At 41.0% G+C, this 22,232-nt stretch overlaps 4 protein-coding genes and 1 pseudogene across 5 annotated transcripts; 3 read left to right on the top strand and 2 right to left on the bottom strand.

Moving 5' to 3' along the window:
- Nucleotides 1-2,335: 2,335 nt before the first annotated feature.
- F5147DRAFT_748452 (uncharacterized protein) lies at nt 2,336-4,008 on the top strand (the record flags this gene model as incomplete). Its single annotated transcript, XM_041440067.1, has 6 exons — nt 2,336-2,351; nt 3,060-3,325; nt 3,374-3,501; nt 3,529-3,650; nt 3,712-3,919; nt 3,957-4,008. 6 exons carry the CDS (start codon nt 2,336-2,338, stop codon nt 4,006-4,008), a joined length of 792 nt encoding a protein of 263 aa, XP_041285495.1.
- Nucleotides 4,009-4,762: 754 nt separating this feature from the next.
- F5147DRAFT_555390 (uncharacterized protein) lies at nt 4,763-5,134 on the top strand (the record flags this gene model as incomplete). The annotated part of the gene is made up of 1 exon (XM_041430495.1): nt 4,763-5,134. A coding segment is annotated over one exon (372 nt), but the record flags the coding sequence as incomplete, so codon positions are not given.
- A 10,893-nt stretch (nt 5,135-16,027) lies between these two features.
- Nucleotides 16,028-16,096, bottom strand: F5147DRAFT_t129 (annotated as a pseudogene). The gene has a single exon. The product of its transcript is annotated as a tRNA-OTHER (tRNA).
- A 536-nt stretch (nt 16,097-16,632) lies between these two features.
- F5147DRAFT_587734 (uncharacterized protein) lies at nt 16,633-17,911 on the top strand (the record flags this gene model as incomplete). Its single annotated transcript, XM_041432031.1, has 4 exons — nt 16,633-16,923; nt 17,020-17,113; nt 17,182-17,348; nt 17,405-17,911. 4 exons carry the CDS (start codon nt 16,633-16,635, stop codon nt 17,909-17,911), a joined length of 1,059 nt encoding a protein of 352 aa, XP_041285497.1.
- Nucleotides 17,912-19,848: 1,937 nt separating this feature from the next.
- On the bottom strand, nt 19,849-20,879 carry F5147DRAFT_658748 (uncharacterized protein; the record flags this gene model as incomplete). The annotated part of the gene is made up of 6 exons (XM_041434489.1): nt 19,849-19,961; nt 20,094-20,172; nt 20,271-20,365; nt 20,477-20,487; nt 20,754-20,787; nt 20,873-20,879. The coding sequence occupies 6 exons, from the start codon at nt 20,877-20,879 to the stop codon at nt 19,849-19,851; spliced, it is 339 nt and encodes a 112-aa protein (XP_041285498.1).
- Nucleotides 20,880-22,232: the final 1,353 nt, after the last annotated feature.

Below are 22,232 nucleotides of genomic sequence, written 5' to 3' on the forward strand. Positions count from 1 at the left end.
AACAATAGATGGAAAATACAGCATTATCCTTGAAGGAACATGATTAATTTTTGCATCATGTCCCACACACAGAAAATCATTGAAACATGAATTACTTTTTTTCAATGTTTTGACAGACAAAATGAGAGGAAAATTCTATCTTCTCAATCCATGTTTTTTGGATGTTTGGTGAAGGAAAATGGGAAAATGCCTGCAGTGATAGTAATTTCTGGAAGTTCCTCTGGAACTTTCCCACACTCCTCCAGAACTTTCTCACACTTAGCCGGATGGTCCTTCTGAAGTTTCCCATGCTCTTCTGGAAGTCCTTTGGACTTCATTGGACCTTCTCCGGACTTCAGTCTGAAATTAAGGGCACATACTCGGGTAAGGGGTGCAGTGCACAAGCTAAAGCCAAGTCCCTCAGAATCAGTCCTACCTTTTGTGCATGGTCTTAACAGCAACTCATATCTCATTCCTGTGCACTCGGCACTTCATTGGCTGCTTGCCTGCACAAGTGCTTTGGTTATGCATCAGTTCATACTTGGAATGTGCAGGTTTGAAACCTGCCAATGATAAACTTCATTTTTTATAAAACCGCACCTTGACACAAGCTCATCAGAGTTGTGTTTTAGGCAAGTCGTTGTTCTGACAGAATCAAAATCTGTTTCTATTGGAGTGCAACAGGTTTCAAACCTGTTGAGTGTCACATTTTTTCCATAAGAGCAGGCCTTGAATATTTGCTCATAGACAGTAGTCTCAGACATAGATCTTCATTAGCCTTAGTCAAGTCAAGTTATCATCAGAGTAAAAATCTGTTTCTCTTGTACTTTGCAGGTTTCAAACCTGCCAATGGTAATATTTTTATTCTATGCAATTACACCCTGACATTTCTTGATGTAAGTACAAGAATATGAAAGCTCAGCATCCAGTGAATTCACGCACTTAGGTTTGAAACCCATTGAATGTCACATTTTTCCTATCAGAACATGCCTTGAATATTTGCTCACAAAAGTATGTAAGTCGCTTCTGAATGAGTTCATTGGGAGCACATATAACTGGTCTTAGCCAAGCAGTTGATACAACAGAATCTAAATCTGTCTATGTGGGTTCAAAACCTGCTAAAAATGAAATTGCCAAGTGATTATCAGAGTCAAAATCTGTTTCTCTTGGACTGTGCAGGTTTGAAACCTGTCAATGATAAAATTTCATTTTTTTATGAAAACACACCTTGACATATGCTGATTGTCAGTTTGCTTGCAAGCTGATCAGAGTTGTATCTACCAAAGTGGTTGTCATAACAGAATCAGTTCTTGTACTCATCCTTCCAAGTTTGCATCAAGAATACTCGCATTTGCCTCTGGTAAGTTCTTCGCAAATTTTTTTTTCTGATCTGTGCATAAATCCAACAGCAATATTAATCAAGTTCAAAATCACCATCAATGGTGATCATGCTATTGAAAGAACTGACTTGAGGATTCACTTCTGAATGAATTTATTGAAAGTGCATCCAACTGGTCTCAGCCAAGCAGTTGTGCCAATGCACCTTTGTTTTATTGTGTAATATGAAGAGTGGAATATAAAGGTAGAGTGTCAGGTGATATGTGGGAAGTGGTTGCATGCTATACATCGGTACAAGGTTTGATGTTTGGGTTATACAATCAGGCAGTAGATAAATAGTGGCTCTCTACTTCATTCAGTACAATTGATCCAAACCTGTTGGGGTAGCACTTGCCATTTTTGCCTACTTGCAGCAGGATATACCTGATTGCAATGCATGATGTGTCTACCACTAGGATGAATTTATGGCCACTTTCATAGTCTATCCACTGAAGCATGGGTGAATATATGATGGAGTCCTTGAGCATTTGCATCGCTTGACACTGCTCCTTGCCAAACTCAGATGGTACATCTTTTTTGGTCAAATTAGTCAGCAGGTGCACAATGCACAAGAAGTTACAGATGAAAATGCGCAAGACACTGCATATGTGACTGATTTTTTGGCTCTGGCCAATCACAGATCTTTTGTACCTTATATTCATCAGGCATGCGCCCTTTGAAAGTGCACTTGTGGCTGACAATAGTTGCTGATGGTGCAGCTAGTACAAACTTGGTTGTAGATACTATTGCACCTATGTTTTCTAGGCACTGCAGGATGCGGTGGATGTCAATGCAGTGTTCCCATATAATGGCAGATGCCTGGATTGCCAGATATGGTCTTATAAGAGCCATCTACATTTTGGTATTGAATCTTTACCAACTTTATTGGCACATTGTCTATGAATGGCAATATGAACTTAGGTATTTTGTCTTGCAGTATAAACAAGATATTGCCTTGGTAAACCTGTATAGCGTTAGCATGTCCTCGCAGAAGTGTGGTCAAATGATGCAGCCCTAGGGGTGTCCTGAAGGTAGTCATGTCACACAAGTCTATGTGAAGCACATGCTGGTCATAACTGGCATACAAATCCAACATAGCATAAACTGGATATCCAGCAAACATTTCAGCTAGGAAGTCAGGGAAAGACAGAACTGATGTGTCACAAATTGTGACTTCATTGAGCAGCTGTAGGTCATGGACTAAGCACAATGAATGGCCATCCTTCTTGATGACACAAAACCAGCATGATGGGGGGCTTCTTGGACCTATACATTTTGGGTGGCACCAATATCTGGTGCTCCCCAGCGCTCTTTGTTGAACAAGACAAGACACTATCACTATATAAGTGATTCCAAGCATCGTCGATCTTGAGAGCCCCAGCACACTAACTCTTCTCTAGCAGAAGGCCCCCTGCCTCATGAGCCCAACACTTGCTATAACAATGTCCCTAACATTGAGGCAACCGCCACCAAAGTGCATATAGCACAAGTCCTTGAAGAAAAAGGCTCTGAGTGGCCATCACACTGCACCACAACAGTGGATGAAACAGATCAGGAACAACTCCACGTCCCTAACAACAATACTAATAAATGTCTAAAGAAAAAGAATAAGAAAAACACACAAGCCAATGTCAAAATAGCATCCCTCAATATCAGAGAAAGATGGCACCAAGGTGTTGACAAATGGTTGCATCTAAACCAAGTCGTCAGAGAACAAAAAATAGGTATAATCGCACTACAAAAAACGCACCTCTCCAAAATGGATGAGGACCCCATTAACCAACTACCTGGCTCAAGATTATTCGTTGTCTTGTCAATCGACCCTAATCAATCCAATGCCAAAGGCGCTGCTCTAGTCCTGAACAAAAACATAATGGACATGTCCCAAGTCAAATCTATAGGATTAGTACTGGGTAGAGCACTGCTGTGCACCATAGGATGGCACAAGGAACACAAACTAATGATACTAGTAATCTATGCGCCTAACAATCCATACGAGAATCAGTGATTCTGGGAGGAAATCACCCAATCCCTGAAGGACAAACCGAACCTAGATGTCATGCTCAGTGATTTTAACCTAGTTGAAGACCCTCTAGATCACCTCCCACCTAAACATGACATATTTAGTGCCACCAATGCCTTAATGTAATTAAAACTTAGCCTGGGCCTGAGAGATGGTTGGCGTCATGAGAACCCGGACTCCCTAAGGTACTCCTTTGCTCAGTCGGCCCAACAAGGAGGTCGTCAATCCCGCATAGACCACATCTATGTAAGAGAAAACTTCATCCCCTTCAGTAAAGAGTGGAAAATATCACCCTCTGACATCCCTACTGACCACCAGATGGTATCAACCAGACTATCTATCCAACATAAGATCACCATTTGTCGGCAAAGGCAGATGGGCGCTGCCACTACATGTCCTTAAGGACAAAAAGCTTGGGAGACAGCTACAGAAAGACATCATCAGTTCGAAAACTAATCGCTCTGATGAGTATAACCCACAGATAGTATTCAAAATTTTTAAAACAAAGGTGATCACACTATGCAGAGACACTGCGAAAAAGTCAGTCCTGTCGCAAATCAACAAGCTGAACACCCAGCTCAAAACATCCCTCAATGACACAACACTCCCAGAGGAAGAGCAGCAACTGATAGGCTCCTACATCCAAGAAAAAATAAACTCCCTGACAAGAATTCAGCATGAAAAAGCCAGTGATAACTTAGTGGCCAAAATAAGACTTGAGACACTGCAGGCATTTTCCCATTTTCCTCCACCAAACATCCAAAAAACATTGATTGAGAAGATAAAAAATTTCCCTCATTTTTCCTGTCAAAACATTGAAAAAAAGTAATTCATGTTTCAATGATGTTCTGTGTGTGGGACATGATGCAAAAATTGGTCATGTTCCTTCAAGAATAATGCTGTATTTTCCATGTATTGTCTTTGAAACAACAGCTTAAAATAATGTTAATTTTCTTCTCTATGTTTTTCAACATACACAGAACATTTGAAAAACATAGTATATATGAAAAACACAGAGAAGAAAATTAACATTATTTTAAGCTGTTATTTCAAAGATAATATATGGAAAATACAGCATTATTCTTGAAGGAACATGACCAATTTTTGCATCATGTCCCACACACAGAACATCATTGAAACATGAATTACTTTTTTTCAATGTTTTGACAGGAAAAATGAGGGGAAATTTCTATCTTCTCAATCAATGTTTTTTGGATGTTTGGTGGAGGAAAATGGGAAAATGCCTGCAGTGAGAGCAAGTCAGCAGCAAGCAAATTCTGGTCAAGACTGGGTAAGAACCAGAAACCTAGAGACACAATCATAGAACTGCATAAGCTTGACTCAATGAAAGAAGAGCCATTGTATGAAAAATGGTCTAACAAGATGGCCGAACTAGTGAGAGACTATTATGAATCCCTGCAACATGAAGGGCTGAATACCACCACAGGAAGACAACCAGCTATCGAAAAAATACTAGACACTATCCAGACTCAGTTATCACCAGATAACAAACAGGAACTAGAAACGAACCTCTCAAAGGATAACATCAATGAGGTGCTTAACCTCCTGTCCAATGGCAAAGCACCAGGGATGGATGGTCTCCCTTATGAATTCTGGAAGTGGGTGAACGAGAAATCTAAATCCCTGTCAGAAAAAGATCAAGAAGATGAACCGTTTAACTTAATTGAGTGCCTCACTGCAGTATTCAATGATGTGGAAGTCTATGAAATAGTTCCAAACATGTGCTTTGCGGATGGCCTGCTAAACCCTCTATATAAGAAGAACAATAAAAGGGAAATAATGAACTACCAGCCCATAACTCTCCTCAACGGAGACTATAAAATCTTGACAAAAGTGCTGGCCTTTAAACTGGCAAGAACTGTCCCCTTAATCATTCGCGAGAATCAAGCTGGCTTCATACCTGGCAGAAGCATCACAGACCAGATCTGTCTGACTCAGCTCATCATAAACCATGCTGAAGTTGAAGAGAAAAACAGTGTGATCATTGCACTCAATCAGGAAAAAGCCTATGATAAAATAGCGCATGATTACCTCTGGCAAGTTCTGGACCATTGCGGTCTACCAGAGAAATGCATAAACACAGTGTAGAGATACAACAATTGCTGGACACTACTCAAAGTAAGTGTTCAGCAATATAAAAATGTGTTGTGGTCGTGCACAGCCTAGTCTGCTATACTTGCAAGACAAGTGCGTTTGACCCAAGGGGTTAGCTATTTGGAATGGTCTGTAGTTAGTGAAACAATAAATGGTCAAAAGTCCGAGCGCGAGAAACAAAGTCCGAGGGTATATCTACAATGTCCGACGCCAAAGCATCGGGTCCAATGTTTTCAGGTTAATGGGTTTCAGGTTCAGGTTTAGTGGGTTAGCGGGAATGGCGATAGCAAACGTCAGGAAAGCGAGCGGTATGTGGATAATATGATAACAACGGGTATTTCGGATAGAAAGAGTGGTAATATTTACAATGTCAACTAAGAACTACGAAATATTGGGTTTGACCACTAAGTATCAGGAAACGGCTCCCTACTACTTGGATAATGAAAATACTCGTAGACAGTCCAATATATATATAAGTACGTAGAAATCCGGAACCCTATAGGCAAAAGTAGCAGCCGACGATTTTGGGTCCGAAGTACATGTAAACTAACACGAGGTGCTGCGGATGATGGGAAAACATGTAATAGTGCTTGCTACGACGTGAGTAATGTGTGAAATAATCAACTACGCACCTAGTGGGGCTAGCAAGACAGGATGGGACATGGATAGGACAAGTGCACGGGAAAATATCGGGTCCGATGTGGCCGAAACATCAGGTCTGCTGGTCAAAGTGTTGGGTTTGTGTAGGGTTGTGCGGGTTACATCGGAAAGTGACGGGCATTGAACGTGTATCGGGAAATCAGTAAATATGAGCCTAGCGTGAGCTCAAGTGCTACAATGGTTAAATCCCTATATAAAGACGCCGAAACAGTGGTAATGATCAACAGTGAAATTAGGACGAAGTTCAAAGTATCCAGAGGGGTCAGACAAGGTGACCCACTATCCTGTCTACTCTTTGACCTGGAAATAGAGCCCCTAGCTAAACAACTCAGACAATCTGACCTAACAGGATTTAAAACAAAAGAAATGGCTTACCGCATTGTAGTCACAATGTTCACAGACGACATGACGGTATACCTAACCAACAAAGACAACTTTGGCACCCTCATAGACATCCTAGCCAGATGGTGCAAAGTGTCCGGCGCCAAATTCAACACATCTAAAACAGAAATAATCCCTATAGGAACAAAAAACTTACTGAAAGTGAGTTCTAGAGACAAGATGTCTAAACGATTCCTCCCAACCACTGTCAGAAAGTATCAACATTGCAAAAGACAGGAAAGCAACCCGCATCCTTGGCGCATGGATAGGAAACAGTATAAATGAACAGGCCATTTGGTCCCCAATCATAGAAAAGATTGAAAACTCCCTAGAGCGATGGGAGAAATGGTGCCCTACAATAGAAGGAAGAAAAATTAACATACAGTGCAAAATAGGTAGCATAACACAATACCCAACAACAGCCCAAGGCATGCCTAAAGAAGTTGAACAATCCCTAACAAAATGAACTCATGAGTTCATATGGGACAGTAAAGGGAAAAACTCCATAAGTCTAGAAACCCTCTCAGCCCCAGTCAATGAAGGTAGCAAAAACCTCCTACACCTCCAACACAGAAATGAGGCCATTGAGTTGAAATGGTTAAAAAGGCTCCTGACCCCACTAGAGAAGTGCCCAACTTGAACCTTTTTTGCTCAAGCACTCCTCACAAGATATGCTCAACAATCTCCAGTAGTCAAAAAAGGCCAGGGTCAACCCCTTCCTACAGACGTGGTCTCCCACTATGAAAAAACTACTGCTGAACCTTAGTAGGATCCTCAAAACTGCAAGAAACATAACCTACATTGTGTTACACTGACCGTCGGTCAGCGTGTGCGAACTAGGATAGGTCTTCTCAGCAATGGCTCGAGTGAGCCTACTGAAGCTGAGGGTGGTTCTCGGCTTGACGGAACATCAAGGGTTCCTCCGGTGATCTCGGTAAGACGGCGCTCGTCGAGATACAGGGCTAGCGGATACGTGCTAAGTCATATGGGAGCGACTTAGAAGTGCGGTCTCACACAAGGAAGCTGGTAAGCTTAGTTGAGCAAGTTCTGGGGATGAACCTAGTAGATTAAAGTAAAGTCTAAGTACAATAATCTGTCTACTTATATGTGCTACATATATGTATTCTAGCTCAGTCTGTAATCTATAGTATATCTAGGATCTAAGATAACAAGACATGAGGTTCAGATAAGGTACATGAGGCTTAACCTCTGATCAAGCATGCTGCCCCAAGGGCAGCTGCGCATAGGTACAGGAAGTGCCAAGAGCGCTCCGGATCTTCATGAAGCGACATGCGGTATGCATGCGCTGATCTAGGGTGACCATGAGGCGCACAGCCTCCATGGATCAGGTACAAGGCCATCTAGGCCAGGGGCGGGTCATAGCGCCAGGGGCGGCATCACAGCGGTCCAGACCACTGTCTTTCTAGGCGCGGGGAGTCTAGCAGAGCGGGGGCAGGCGTAGGCAGAGCTGGGGCTCCTGTAGGTGTTATGGATGCCTGTAACACATTGGGAAATACTGGCAGGGTCTCCACAAGTAACAAATCAACTCCCCATGTGGTTCCATATAGGCGCCTTGGAAGAACTGAATAGACTGAATAACTGCTACTATGCAGTGTGCCTAAGAGAAAATCATAACATCACATCAATACAACACATATCAGAATTAGCTAACAGAAATGACCCTACACATAGGAAATGCAAAGAGTGCACATGCAACTCTTGTTCTAATAACAGAGATAATCTGGGCCACAAAGTCGTCCTCTTCAATCCGAAAATCTATACTCCATCATCAGTCGAGGATGGCTTCAGAGTGTTCACATCCCCTGAAACCCAGAGTAACACCCCTGCAAGACAAGACACCCCACTGATAATTGGGACATACCCCAGCATAGAATGTAACATAGCTGGTACTCACTGAGTCAATAAACATGGAGACATCGAAGCTGGAGGCAGCATCTGGCTCAGCCAGAACGATGATCAAAACACTGCAATCAAAATGCCGGAATCCCTAGCATCCCCTAGTGCTGGAGAAATAAGTGCCTTCCTGCAGATAGCGACCACGGTCCCAAGCCATGTTCCCCTAGACATAAAGCTAGAAACTAATGAAATCATTAAAGACTTAACCTCTAACCTGCGCAAAAACGAATCACTCAATTGGACGAATCACCCTCATGCACCAATGATGAAAGCCCTCATGGCTCGCCTGAGACTAAAAAGTGCTAAAACAACTATGCAAAATGAGAAACCACCACTATCGAAAGACGCGAAAAACTTAGCCAAGGAAGGAATGAACAAAAACAAGTCAGATGTTATTGACACATCAATAACAAGGCCAATGCACCTGAGCGGAATAAGCCTACAGGAAGGTACACAGAACGTATTTTATAAATGTATCAGAATATTGGCAGAACAGTGAATAAAAAGACATCTCACCAAGATGAACCTAGCACGAATGCAACACGCTATCTCCAAGATCAACTCAGAAACTCCAAGAGAGCAACAGGTGTGGAAATCCATCAGAGACAATGATATCCCAAAAAACATCCAAGGATCTCTATGGAAAACTTTACACAGCACCTATAAAATCGGAGAATATTGAGATAAGATACCGAACTTCGAACAGCAGGGAATATGCAGACTTTGTGGGGAAACCAAAACAATGGAACACATCGTGCTCAAATGCACTAAATCTACCACAATAAAATCAGTATGAAAAGCAACGAAATCCCTCTGGCTCAAGAGAGACACCGAAAAAACAGGCTACTCATGATTATGTTATCTGAATCAGCTCACCTGCTATGGAAAATCAGATGTGAATGAGTCATCAAATTTGATGGTGACAAAGACAAATTCCACTCGAACACAGAAATCTATAACAGATGGATTCACGCGATGAATTCGAGACTTAAATTTGATAGGCTCCTTACCGACTCCAAGAGGTACGGTAGAAAGGCAATTCAAACTGATAAGGTTCTCAAAACCTGGAGTGGTCTCCTTCTAAATGAAGACAACCTTCCAGACAACTGGGTCCAACAATCAGGGGTTTTAGTGAGTATGGTGCCTTGCTGCCCTCCAGGACAGAAGAAATAATTCCAAGGTACTGAGTCTCACACTGCTACAAAGTGTACATAAAGTATTTCCTCTGGGTGACTATTATAATCCATTCTCATGGGTGCAAACCCTGTGACCTAAACATATCCCTTTGGGCTGACCTTGTCAGTTGCTACTGTTACGCTGACCGTCGGTCGGCGTGTGCGAACTTGGATAGGTCTTCTTAGCGACGGCTCGAGTGAGCCTATGAAGCTAAGGGTGGTTCTCAGCTTGACGGAATGTCAAGGGTTCCTCCGGTTATCTCGGTAAGACGGCGCTTGTCGAGATACTGGGCTAGCAGATACGGCTAAGATGCGGGGAGCAACTTAGAAGTGCGGTCTAGACAACTAAGTTGGAGAACTTAGTTGAACAGGTTTCAGGGATGAACCAAGTAGATTAAAGTAAAGATCTCAGTACAATAATCCGTCTACTTATATGTGCTACATGTAAGTGTTCAAGCTCAGTCTGTAATCTATAGTATATCTAGGATCTATGATAACAAGACATGAGGTTCAGATAAGGTACATGAGGCTTAACCTCTGATCAAGCATGCAGCGCCAAGTGCGACTGCGCATAAGTACCTTGAGGCGCCAAGGGCGCTCCGGATCTTCATGAAGCGGCATGCGGTATACATGCACTGATCTAGGGTGACCATGAGGCGTACAGCCTCCATGGATCAGGTACAAGGCCATCTAGGCCAGGGGCGGTGTCACAGCGGTCCAGACCGCTGTCTCTCTAAGTGTGGGTGGCACACCGCCGTATTCAGAGTCTAGTAGGGCGGGGGCTGGTGTTGGCAGAGTGGGGGCTCCTGTAGGTGTTACGGATGCCTGTAACAGCTACTGGATAAAATTGTTCCACCAAAAAATAAAAAAAATAAAACAAAACCAGCATGAGCAATAGGTGGCTGTTAGCAGCTCATATATGCCTGACAAATTATTTTCCTTGATAATGCAAATGACTTGGCTGGTGATTGCAGGTGGTATTGGGATGTTGTGCTGTGACCATGGAGTGTGTGGCACTGTCAGGATCTCATAGGGTGGGAAATATGTTTCATTGAGGTGGCCCTGCTCCACATAATTCAGTAAATACTTTCTGTGTTACATGGACACCCGAAGTTAAGATTCCTCTGAGTGAGATGGGCCATCCGAATGGGCCCAGATCCAACTGTAGGCTGAAAAACATGGGTGGGCCCATGATGTTTGTGATGCCTCGGCATTGACAGCTGGGCCTATGGGTGACAACTGATAATGGAATGATCACATGGTTGGGCCAAAGGGGGGTGTTAGAAATTGATGTCTGGGCCCAGTGTAATGAGGTGAAATCTTTTGGATGGGCCCAGAGGTGATGGGCTTAAATATGACGTCTGGGCCCAGGGTCCTGGGGTAGGAATTTGATGTTTGGGCCCAGGTTCATGGTCTCACATTTCACAGCTGGGCCTGAGGGTCTGATGGTTGAAATCTACTACTGAAAATGATGAACCAAACCGGATATGGATGAAATAGTTCAGATGTCATCAATAAATCATCCTTAGTCTGATACAATGACCTCCAGAAAAAGTTTCCTTTGAATATGTGCTGATATTCATCTACCACCCTATTGTATGACCAAAACATCAAACCTTGTACCAAAAGTGATGATCCAAGCTGAAAGTGTGTTGAATAGTTCGGATAATATCAATGAATCATCCTGGGCCCAGTAGAATGACCTCCAGAAAAAGTTTCCTTTCAATATGTACTGGTATTTATCTACCGCCTGATTGTATGACCCAAACATCAAACCTTTTTTTTGCTAAAAACTTACCAGAGGCAAATGTGAGTATTCTTGATGCAAACTTGGAAGGATGAGTACAAGAACTGATTCTGTTATGACAACCACTTTGGTAGATACAACTCTGATCAGCTTGCAAGCAAACTGACAATCAGCATATGTCAAGGTGTGTTTTCATAAAAAAATGAAATTTTATCATTGACAGGTTTCAAACCTGCACAGTCCAAGAGAAACAGATTTTGACTCTGATAATCACTTGGCAATTTCATTTTTAGCAGGTTTTGAACCCACATAGACAGATTTAGATTCTGTTGTATCAACTGCTTGGCTAAGACCAGTTATATGTGCTCCCAATGAACTCATTCAGAAGCGACTTACATACTTTTGTGAGCAAATATTCAAGGCATGTTCTGATAGGAAAAATGTGACATTCAATGGGTTTCAAACCTAAGTGCGTGAATTCACTGGATGCTGAGCTTTCATATTCTTGTACTTACATCAAGAAATGTCAGGGTGTAATTGCATAGAATAAAAATATTACCATTGGCAGGTTTGAAACCTGCAAAGTACAAGAGAAACAGATTTTTACTCTGATGATAACTTGACTTGACTAAGGCTAATGAAGATCTATGTCTGAGACACTGTCTATGAGCAAATATTCAAGGCCTGCTCTTATGGAAAAAATGTGACACTCAACAGGTTTGAAACCTGTTGCACTCCAATAGAAACAGATTTTGATTCTGTCAGAACAACGACTTGCCTAAAACACAACTCTGATGAGCTTGTGTCAAGGTGCGGTTTTATAAAAAATGAAGTTTATCATTGGCAGGTTTCAAACCTGCACATTCTAAGAGAAACAAATTTTGACTCTGATAATCACTAGAAATTTCATCTTTAGCAGGTTTTGAACCCACACACACAGATTTGAAACAGATTTGGATTCTGTTGTAGCAACTGTTTGACTAGCACCAGTTAGATCCATCTTTAAAGAAAACATTCAGAAGTGAATCTGCAAGGCAAGTCTACCGTTCCCTGTCACTCGCAATGTTTTCCCTCAGCTGAACAGATGAATTAAATACAGACTGCAATACAGCACTTTCAAAAAGCAAGAGGAGAGTAACATGATGATGAAAGGTCTCAAATACAGTGCACTTCAACCTTATACATAAGTGAATAATGACTGGATGGCTCTTTTGAATCTCAGTCTTGACAGATGTGTATTCTTCCTCATTCCCCAGGTCATTAGGATCAAACTTGAAAGTTTGATGTGTAATCTACTCTTCTTCTTCTTCAACCAAGTCAAGACCTTTGGAGAGAATAAAATTGCTCTTGTACTTATCATCCCAAGTTTGCATCAAGACTTTGGTCATATATTGAACTTTGCGTCAAAGATACTTGCATTTGCCTCTGGTGATTTTTTAGAGGGAAAAAGCAGAATAAAAGAATCAACAGTGATCATGCTATTGAAAGAACTGACAAAATACAGATAAAATGTGCCTTGATAATTCACTTCTGAATGAGATTCATTGGAAGTGAATCTCACTGGTCTTAGCCAAGCAGTTGATACAACAGAATCTAAATCTGTATGTGTGGGTTCAAAACCTACTAAAGATCAAATTGCCAAGTGATTATCAGAGTCAAAATCTGTTTGTCCTGGACTGTGTGGGTTTAAAACCTGCCAATGATAAGATTCATTTTCTATGAAAATGCACCTTGACACATGCTCATGGTCGATTTGCTTAAACGCTCATCAAAGTTGTGTTTAGCCAAGCGGTTGTCATAACAGAATCAAAATCTGTTTTCATTGGAATGTAACAGGTTTGAAACCTGTTGAATGTTGCATTTTTTCTATTAGAACATTCCTTGAATACTTGCTGATAGATGGTATCTCAGATACTCAATCTTTATTGGTCTTGGTCTTGGTCAAGTTATCATCAGAGTCAAAATCTGTTTTTCTTGGACTTTGTGGGATTCAAATCTGTTTCTCTTGGAATGTGTGGGTTTGAAACCTGCCAATGATAAAATATATTTTCTATGAAAACACATCTTGACAATCATCTCATGAATGATTTTCTCAAAAACTTGTCTCAACTGATGTTAGCTGTGTCATTGCTGCAATAGATTCAAAATCTGTTGAGTAATGCATTTTTTGTATTAGAACATGAACATGTCTTGAATATCTGCTCATAGACAGCATCTCAAATATTGATCTTCATTGGTCTTAGTTGAGTTGTCACCAGAGTCGAAATCTGTTTCTCTTGAACTGTGCAGGTTTGAAACCTACCAATGACAGCATTTTTATTTTTATTCTATGAAATCACACCTTCACATTTCCCACATGAATCTTAAAATGAATCAGAAGGTGTCAATTTTCTGGGTGGCATTATGACTTTCTTGCAAGAAAAATCAAAAAATGCAGCATTCAATGGCTTTCAAACTGTCAAGGCGCATTTTCATAAAATAAAAATGTTATTGTTGGCAGGTTTCAAACCTGCGCAGTCCAAGTGAAACAGATTTTGACTCTGATGATCACTTGCAATATTATCTTTAGCAGGTTTTGAACCCACACAAATAGATTTAGATTCTGTTTTATTGACTGCTCAGCTAAGACCAGTTGGATGCACTGCCAATGAATTCATTCAGAAGCGAATCCTCAAGGTATATTTATCTGCATTTTGTCAGTTCTAACATTACATCATCAGCCCACCATGGTGGTCTGCCATCAGTACATTTTTGGAGCAATTGCTGGATAAATAGGCCTTGAAGTAGAGGCCCAGAAGAAGTCGGATGTCTTTTGTGATAAGAGTAGAATTAAAAAAATCAATTGCGGTGACCGTATTATTAAAAGAACTGACATAATGCAGATAAATATGCCTTGAGGATTCACTTATGAATGGGTCCATTGGGAGTGCATCTAACTGGTCTTAGCCGAGCAGTTAATACAACAGAATCTAAATATGTCTGCGTGGGTTCAAAACCTGCTAAAGATGTCATTGTCAAGTGATCACCAGAGTCAAAATCTGTTTCTCTTGGACCATGCAGGTTTCAAACCTGCCAGTTGTGACATTTTTTTATATGAAATCACACCTTGAAATATGCTGATGGTCAGTTTGCTTGCAAGCTGATCAAAGTTGTATTTGGCCGAGTGGTTGTCATAACAGAATCAAAATCTGTTTCTATTGGAATGCAACAGATTTGAAACCCATTGAATGTCACATTTTTTCTATGAGAACATGTCTTGAACATTTTCTCATAGACAGTATCTCAGACATCAATCTTCATTAGTCTTAGTCAAGTTGTCACCAGAGTTAAGATCTGTGTTTCTTGGACTTTGCAGATTTGAAACCTGCCAATGATTATATTTTTATTCTATGCAATTACACTCTGATATTTTCTCATGGATAGTTTTCTCCAAAACCCATCATAAATACTCTTTTCCATATCATTGCCACCATAGATTCAAAATATGTTTCAATCAAAGCCTACAGATTTGCAAACAGTCAAATGATGCATTTCTTTTTCATGCTGCAACATGCTCAATTGAATATTTGCTCATGGACAGTTTCTCAGACTTTGATTAAAAAACCTAACAACACTATTTTGATTCACAACCAAAGTCTTGATGCAAACTTGGAGGGATAAGGAAAAGAACAATCCAATTCTTTCTAAAGGTCTTGACTTGGTCGAAGAAAAAGAAGAGCAGGATACACATCAAACCTTCAAGTTTGATGCTAATGACCCGGGGAAGAAGAAAAAATACAAATTTATCAAGGCTGAGATTCTTTATTGTACTTATTCAAGTGGTTGTCAGAGTCAAAATATATTTCTCTTAAACTAAGCAGGTCTGTAATCTGTATAATGATGTGTATTGAAAGAACTGACAAAATGCAAATAAATATGCCATGAGAATTCACTTTTGAACGAGTTCATTGGAAGTACATTCAACTAGTCTTAGCCAAGCAGTTAATAGAACAGAATCTAAATCTGTCTGCATGGGTTCAAAACCTGCTAAAGATGAAATTGCAAGTGATCACCAGACTCAAAATCATGTTTCTCTTGAACCATAACAGGTTTGAAACCTGTCAATGATAAATTCTTTTTTTCTATAAAAATATGTCTTGACATTTTCTCATGGAGTTTGAAATCTGTTGAATGGTGCATTTTTGCTATTAGAACATGTCTTAAATATCTGCTCATGGACAGCATCTCAGACATTGATCTTGATAAGGAAATGACAATGTGTGATTTCATAGAACAAAAATGTTGTTAGTGGCAGGTTTCAAACCTGCACACTTCAAGAGAAACAGATTTTGAATCTGGCGACAACTTGACCAAGATCAATGAAGATCAATGTCTGAGATACCGTCTACGAGCAAACATTTAAGATATGTTCTTACAGGAAAAATGTGACATCCCACAAGTTTCAAACTTGTTGCACTCCAATGGAAACAGATTTTGATTCTGTGATCACAGCCACTTGGCTAAACACAACCATGATCAGCTTGCAAGCAAACTGACTATGAGCAAATTTTAAGATGTGCTTTCATAGAAAATGAATTGTATCACTGGCAGGTTTCAAACACCTGCATAGTCCAAGAGAAACAGATTTTGACTCTGGTGATCACTTGGCAAATTCATCTTCAGCAGGTTTTGAACCTGCACAGACAGATTTGGATTCTGTTGCATTAACTGCTTGGCTAAGACCAGGTAGATGCACTCCCAATAAATACATTCAGAAGTGAATCCTCGAGGCACATTTATCTGTATTTTGTCAGTTCTTTTACAGCTGTTTGCAAAAAGGTTGACAGTATCGACATTTTGAGAAAGAACAAAACAAATAAATAATAGCCACGTACATAGGGTCAAATAACACGCGCGTCGCGCATATACTTGCAAACGCTTGACGCACGCATATACTCACAACAATGGACTCGATATTCACGAACAGCTTCTCTAGTGATGGTGAACTATCAATGGCAGAAGATGACGACATGTTGCAGTCTTCCTCCATGGACTCTGGGAAGCAAACTGTTGTTGCAGACGAAAACCCTGACGGGTCAGAACCAGTGGACGTACTCGACAAACGTGGACCTGGCCGCCCACGAAAACAAAAAGAAGGTATGCCATGTTCACCACAGGCTTAGGGTGTCAGGACTGTCATGAATATCCTTCGCTTAGCTCCTCCTGCACCTCAAAATGTCATGATTTCATATTCCCTCGTCATGTACTCATTTGAACAGATGAAGAAACCAAAGACGAAGAGGAGCGAAGAGACTGCGATCATCAAGCTCTACCAGGACGAACCCTTCGATACCCTCAAGGCCCAGATACTCAAGTGTATATCCGAGAGCCTGAAACCAAAGAAGCTCGATTACGACGACTACAAGATAATGTTCACCATTCTTCGTCATCAAACAGCACCACTATCCCTCAAAAAAACTGCCGAGTATGAACATCTTGTCGAGTGTGCTGTCAGAATGAAGACCCCTGCCGTGAAGCTTTTGATCGAAGCATTGAAAGACCAGACAGCAGTTCGTGTAAATATGTGCATATATGCTACTGATCTTGTGATGGTTTTGTAGTCGAAGAAACGGAAGAATGGCGATCCAGAAGGGGATGGTGCGAAGGCCAGTGACACTGGTGACACCAGCCAATCAAGTGGCTCCGACAGCGATGGCCAGAAGCGAAAGAAAAAGAAAAAGAAGGTAGCTGAATCGTGTCGTGTTTCCCGCATCATGTTTTGAAGTTATCAATACTCAATTTTTTCGAACAGAAGAAGCTGGTCAAAGAACTTCCTCTCAACATCGAGCTCTCTGCCCAGATCAAACTTTTGCAAAATCGCTATACCTGCAACAAGCCTGGCTGTCTCACGTCTGGTTATTGTTATATCCTACCAGATAACAATGCTCATTTCACGCTAAGCCATCGGCACTTGAGCGTGTGGGCCGCTGCTTTGGTAACACGAGGTAATGATGTGGAGAGTACACTCGCTGAATAGTTTGTTGTTACTAGGCTGCAAAACCACCTATCACGACACTCGACAAGCCACCGAACCATAAGGAATTCGATACATTGTCCTCTAACCTCTTGTCGAACTCTGCACCCTTGATCCAGCGACGCCTTGCGGAACGGAACACTGCTCAATCTACTCCAGACCCATCCACATTGACTGTTCCGACAATCAATTTCAACCTTCCTAACGACATTTTTTCATTCTTACGGCCTGCATCAGCACCCTTGCCAACCACTCCTGGTCGAACCAATGCTCTCGTCAATAGTGCTGATATGCCTGTTCTTCCTGTCTCTGCTTGGCCTGGCCCTGACTTGTCTCTTGCGAACTTTTGTGCTGTGTATGACCTATCTCCGGACATCCATGCCAAGCTCACGGAAAACAGATATACAGGAACACGGACTATCAGATACATTGTCGTTTCGGAGCTGAAAGAAATGGGATTCAAGAATGGCGAGATTGCGGCAATGAAGGATGCAGTTGCACAGTGGGCTAATGGAGAGATGTGAAGCCCAGCGTGTCGAGAACCAGACCATGAATTGAGTACATAGATTTGTATTGCTGTCATACTTGTATCAAAAGTGTTCTGATTGGACTTGATGTAATTTTACTGCTCTGCTGTCACTAAAAGTATCCTGCATGAATGAAGTACCCTGCTGCATCAGACATCGTAACAATACTCATGGCTTCATACATGTCAAATATAATACTATTGGATGCAAGGAAGTAGTCCTGATAGCGACGGATGAAGGCCTTAATCTTTGAAAAAGCTTCTTCGATTGGGTTCAGATCTGGGGAGTAGGGTGGGAGATACTCAAGGCGAACACCTATCCCCAATGGTTCAAAAACTCATCTAGATCAGACACGGTGACTCACCATAAGCTTCAATCAATTCCGCAACACCCTCTCCATGATGTATTTTCGCATTGTCCATTACGAGGACGGACAAAGGTCCAGGATAAGGTGAACACATTGGCAACTAAGTTGTGTCAGCTTCGCAGTGCTTGCCAGAGTTAGAATCAGTGACATACCACCGTAGATTGAAGGAACTCGAGATATTTGACTGTGGTGAATGAGCCTTCGACAACACTCGAAGCGGCAATGCCATCTACAGTCAGAAGTCCTAGTCCAGAGACACGCTGCCCACGAACAAAGACCTGATGGCTACATGCACGCTGGCCTGTAGCTGCTCGTCCACGCAGCCGCCCTGCAGTACGCTCATCTTTGGATGTTTCGTCAAGGAAACCAAGCTGCTCTGGTGAATATTGGCTCATGCGAATGAGAAAGTTCATCCTCTTCTCCTCATTCCTCTCCTTCGCGATCCGCTTCAGTTTCTTGAGAGAAATGCCGACGCGTGTTAGTTCGCGGTGGATGGTAGTATAGTGTATAGAGATGAAGCGATTGGTATCAAGAAGTCGAAGGAGCTCATCTAAGAACCATTCGGGGCGATGGTGAACAAGACGGACGAGATATAGTACATCGTCGCAATGAAGGGTACGAGGACGACCACGAATACCAAATGTATGCCTAACAACGTCTCCAGTTTCACGCCAGAGCTTGAGGATCCGCCAGAACGTGCTTTCTGAAAATCCGACACAAGCAAGAATGTCTTCGAGTGCAAGATGTTGATGCTCGTGAAGATTGATTGCAGCTAGTTTGACGTCGCGACTGATTTTCCGATACATGATGGTCAATTTGTGATGTATGTATGTGGCTATTATTTATTTGTTTTGTTCTTTCTCAAAATGTCGCTACTGTCAACCTTTTTGCAAACAGCTGTAATATGTTTGAAACCACCAACAGTGATGTCATTTTGTTTTTATAAAAAAACACATCTTGTTATGACTCATGTCACACATGTGGCTTCCCTTTCTTGACTCATGCTTCCTGCACATTGTATTCTTACCATTGGTCCATTCCAAATTTTCTTGGTCTCATTCCCATTTCGACAATGCAACTGGTCTTAGCCAGGCAGTTGATACAACAGAATCTAAATCTGTCTGTGCAGGTTCAAAACCTGCTAAGGATGAATTTGCCAAGTGATCACCAGAGTTAAAATCTGTTTCTCTCCGACTGTGCAGGTTTGAAATCTGCCAGTGATAAAATTCATTTTCTATGAAAACACACCTTGAAATTTGCTCATGGTCAGTTTGCTTGCAAGCTGATCACAGTTGTATTTAGCTAAGTGGCTGTCATAACAGAATCAAAATCTGTTTCTATCAGAGTGCAACAGATTTAAAATCTATTTCTCTGCAGCTGTGCAGGTTTGAAACCTGCCAACAACAATATTTTTATTCTATGAAATCCAAAATGGTGGAATGTGATGAATCACGAGTCAATGCGAAAGACACATCATTATACAAATTACACACCTGCTTAGTTCAAGAGAAATATATTTTGACTCTGGCAACCACTTGTTGAATAAGCACAATAAAGAATTTCAGCCTTAATAGATAGATTTGTATTTTTCCTCATTCCCCGGGTTATTAGGATCAAACTTGAAAGTTTGATGTGTAATCTGCTCTTCTTCTTCTTCTTCTTCTTCAACCAAGTCAAGACCTTTGCAAAGAATTATATTGTTCTTATACTCATCCTTCCGAGTTTGCATCAAGACTCTGGTCATATATTGAACTCTGTGTCAAAAACACACTGTGTGATTCTTCCATTGTCAGTTTTCACTTATGGACCCACCGTGGTGGTCTGCTGTCAGCACTTTTTCAGGGCAATTGTTAGATAAACAGGTCTTGAAGTTAAAAGCCCCAGCAGGAGTCTGCATTTTTTGCAATAAGAGCAGTATAAAAGAATCAACAGTGATCATGCTATTGAAAAAACTGACAAAATGCAGATAAATGTACCTCGAGGACTCACTTCTGAATCATTGGGCTCATTGGAAGTAAATCTAACTGGTTTTAGCCAAGCAGTTGATACAACAGAATTTAAATCTGTCTGTGTGGGTTCAAAACCTACCAAAGATGAAATTGTCAAGTGATTACCAGAGTCAAAATCTGTTTCTCTTGAACAGTGTAGGTTTGAAACCTGTCTTTGATTTTTATTTTCATTCTATGAAAGCACACCTTGACATATGCTTATGGTCAGTCAGCTTGTCAGCTAATCAGAGGCAGGTTTGAGCAGGATAAAAAAGAATCATTTCTGAATGTATGTATTGGAAGTGCATCTAACTGGTCTTAGACAAGTGGTTAAATACAACAGAATCTAAATCTGTCTCTGTGGGTTCAAAACCTGCTGAAGATCAATTTACCAAGTGATCACCAGAATCAAAATCTGTTTCTCTTGGACCTGTGCAGGTTTGAAACCTGCTGGTGGTATGATTTATTTTTTATGAAAACACACCTTAAAATTTGCTCATGGTCGGTTTGCTTGCAAGCTGATCACAGTTGTGTTTGGTCAAGTGGCTGTGATCACAGAATTGAACTCTGTTTCCATTGGAGCCCAACAAGTTTGAAACTTACGCGACATCACATTTGTTCATATAAGAACATGTCTTGAATATTTGCTCATAGACAGTGTCTCAGACATTGATCTTCATTGATCTTGGTCAAGTTGTCGCCAGATTCAAAATCTGTTTCTCTTGAAGTGTGCAGGTTTGAAACCTGCCACTAACAACATTTTTGTTCTATGAAATCACACATTGACATTTCCTTATCAAGATCAATGTCTGAGATGCTGTCCATGAGCAGATATGCTTCTAATAGCAAAAATGCACCATTCAACAGATTTCAAACTCCATAAAGAAATATTATCAAGGCATATTTTTATAGAAAAAAAGAATTTATCATTGACAGGTTTCAAACCTGTCATGGTTCAGGAGAAACAGATTTTAAGTCTGGTGATCACTTGCAATTTCATCTTTAGCAGGTTTTTAACCCGCGCAGACAGATTTAGATTCTGTCATATCAACTGCTCAGCTAAGACCAGTTGGATGCACTTCCAATGAACTCATTCAAAAGTGAATCCTCAAGGCACATTTATTTGCATTTTGTCAGTTCTTTCAATACACATTATTATACAGATTACAGACCTGCTTAGTTTAAGAGAAATACATTTTAACTCTGGCAACCACTTGGGATTCACTTATGAATGAATTCATTGGCAGTGCATCCAACTGGTCTTAGCCGAGCAGTTGATACAACAGAATGTAAATCTGTTTCTGTGGGTTCAAAACCTGCTAAAAATAAAATTGAAAGTGATCATCAGAGTCAAAATCTGCTTCTCTTCAGACTGCGCAGGTTTGAAACCTGCCAATGATAACATTTATTTTATTTTATGAAAATGCACCTTGACGGTTTGGAACCCATTGAATGCTGCATTTTGTCTATTAGAAGATATCTTGAATATTGAATCATAGACAGTCTCTCAGACACTAATCTTCATTAGTCTTAGTCAAGTTGCCATCCAGCCATTATTCACTTATGTATGAGGTTGAAGTGCACTGTATTTGAGACCTTTCATCATCATGTTACTCTCCTCTTGCTTTTTGAAAGTGCTGTATTGCGGTCTGTATTCAATTTATCTGTTCAGCTGAGGAAAAACATTGCAAGTGACAGATATTAATCTTATTATTAGAATTAGAAACTCAGAGGTGTTTAGGATCAGAGGAGCAGAGGAGCAGAGCTCCGGCCTAGGGAATTCTTCCCTAGGCCTGAGATGAATATTGACTAAGTTAGAGAACTAGAACTAGTATGAGGACTTAGTGTGAGATCTAGTGCAAGGACTAATATGATATTCAGACTGAGGAAATACAGGAGTATCTACAGGGGTTTTGATACTGGAGATAAGTCTGAGTGGATAAGTAAGCAGAGGGGTAAGGCT

Source organism: Suillus discolor (assembly GCF_016758755.1).
Source record: "Suillus discolor strain FC423 chromosome Unknown F5147scaffold_123, whole genome shotgun sequence".
NCBI classification, from domain to species: Eukaryota; Fungi; Basidiomycota; class Agaricomycetes; order Boletales; family Suillaceae; genus Suillus; species Suillus discolor.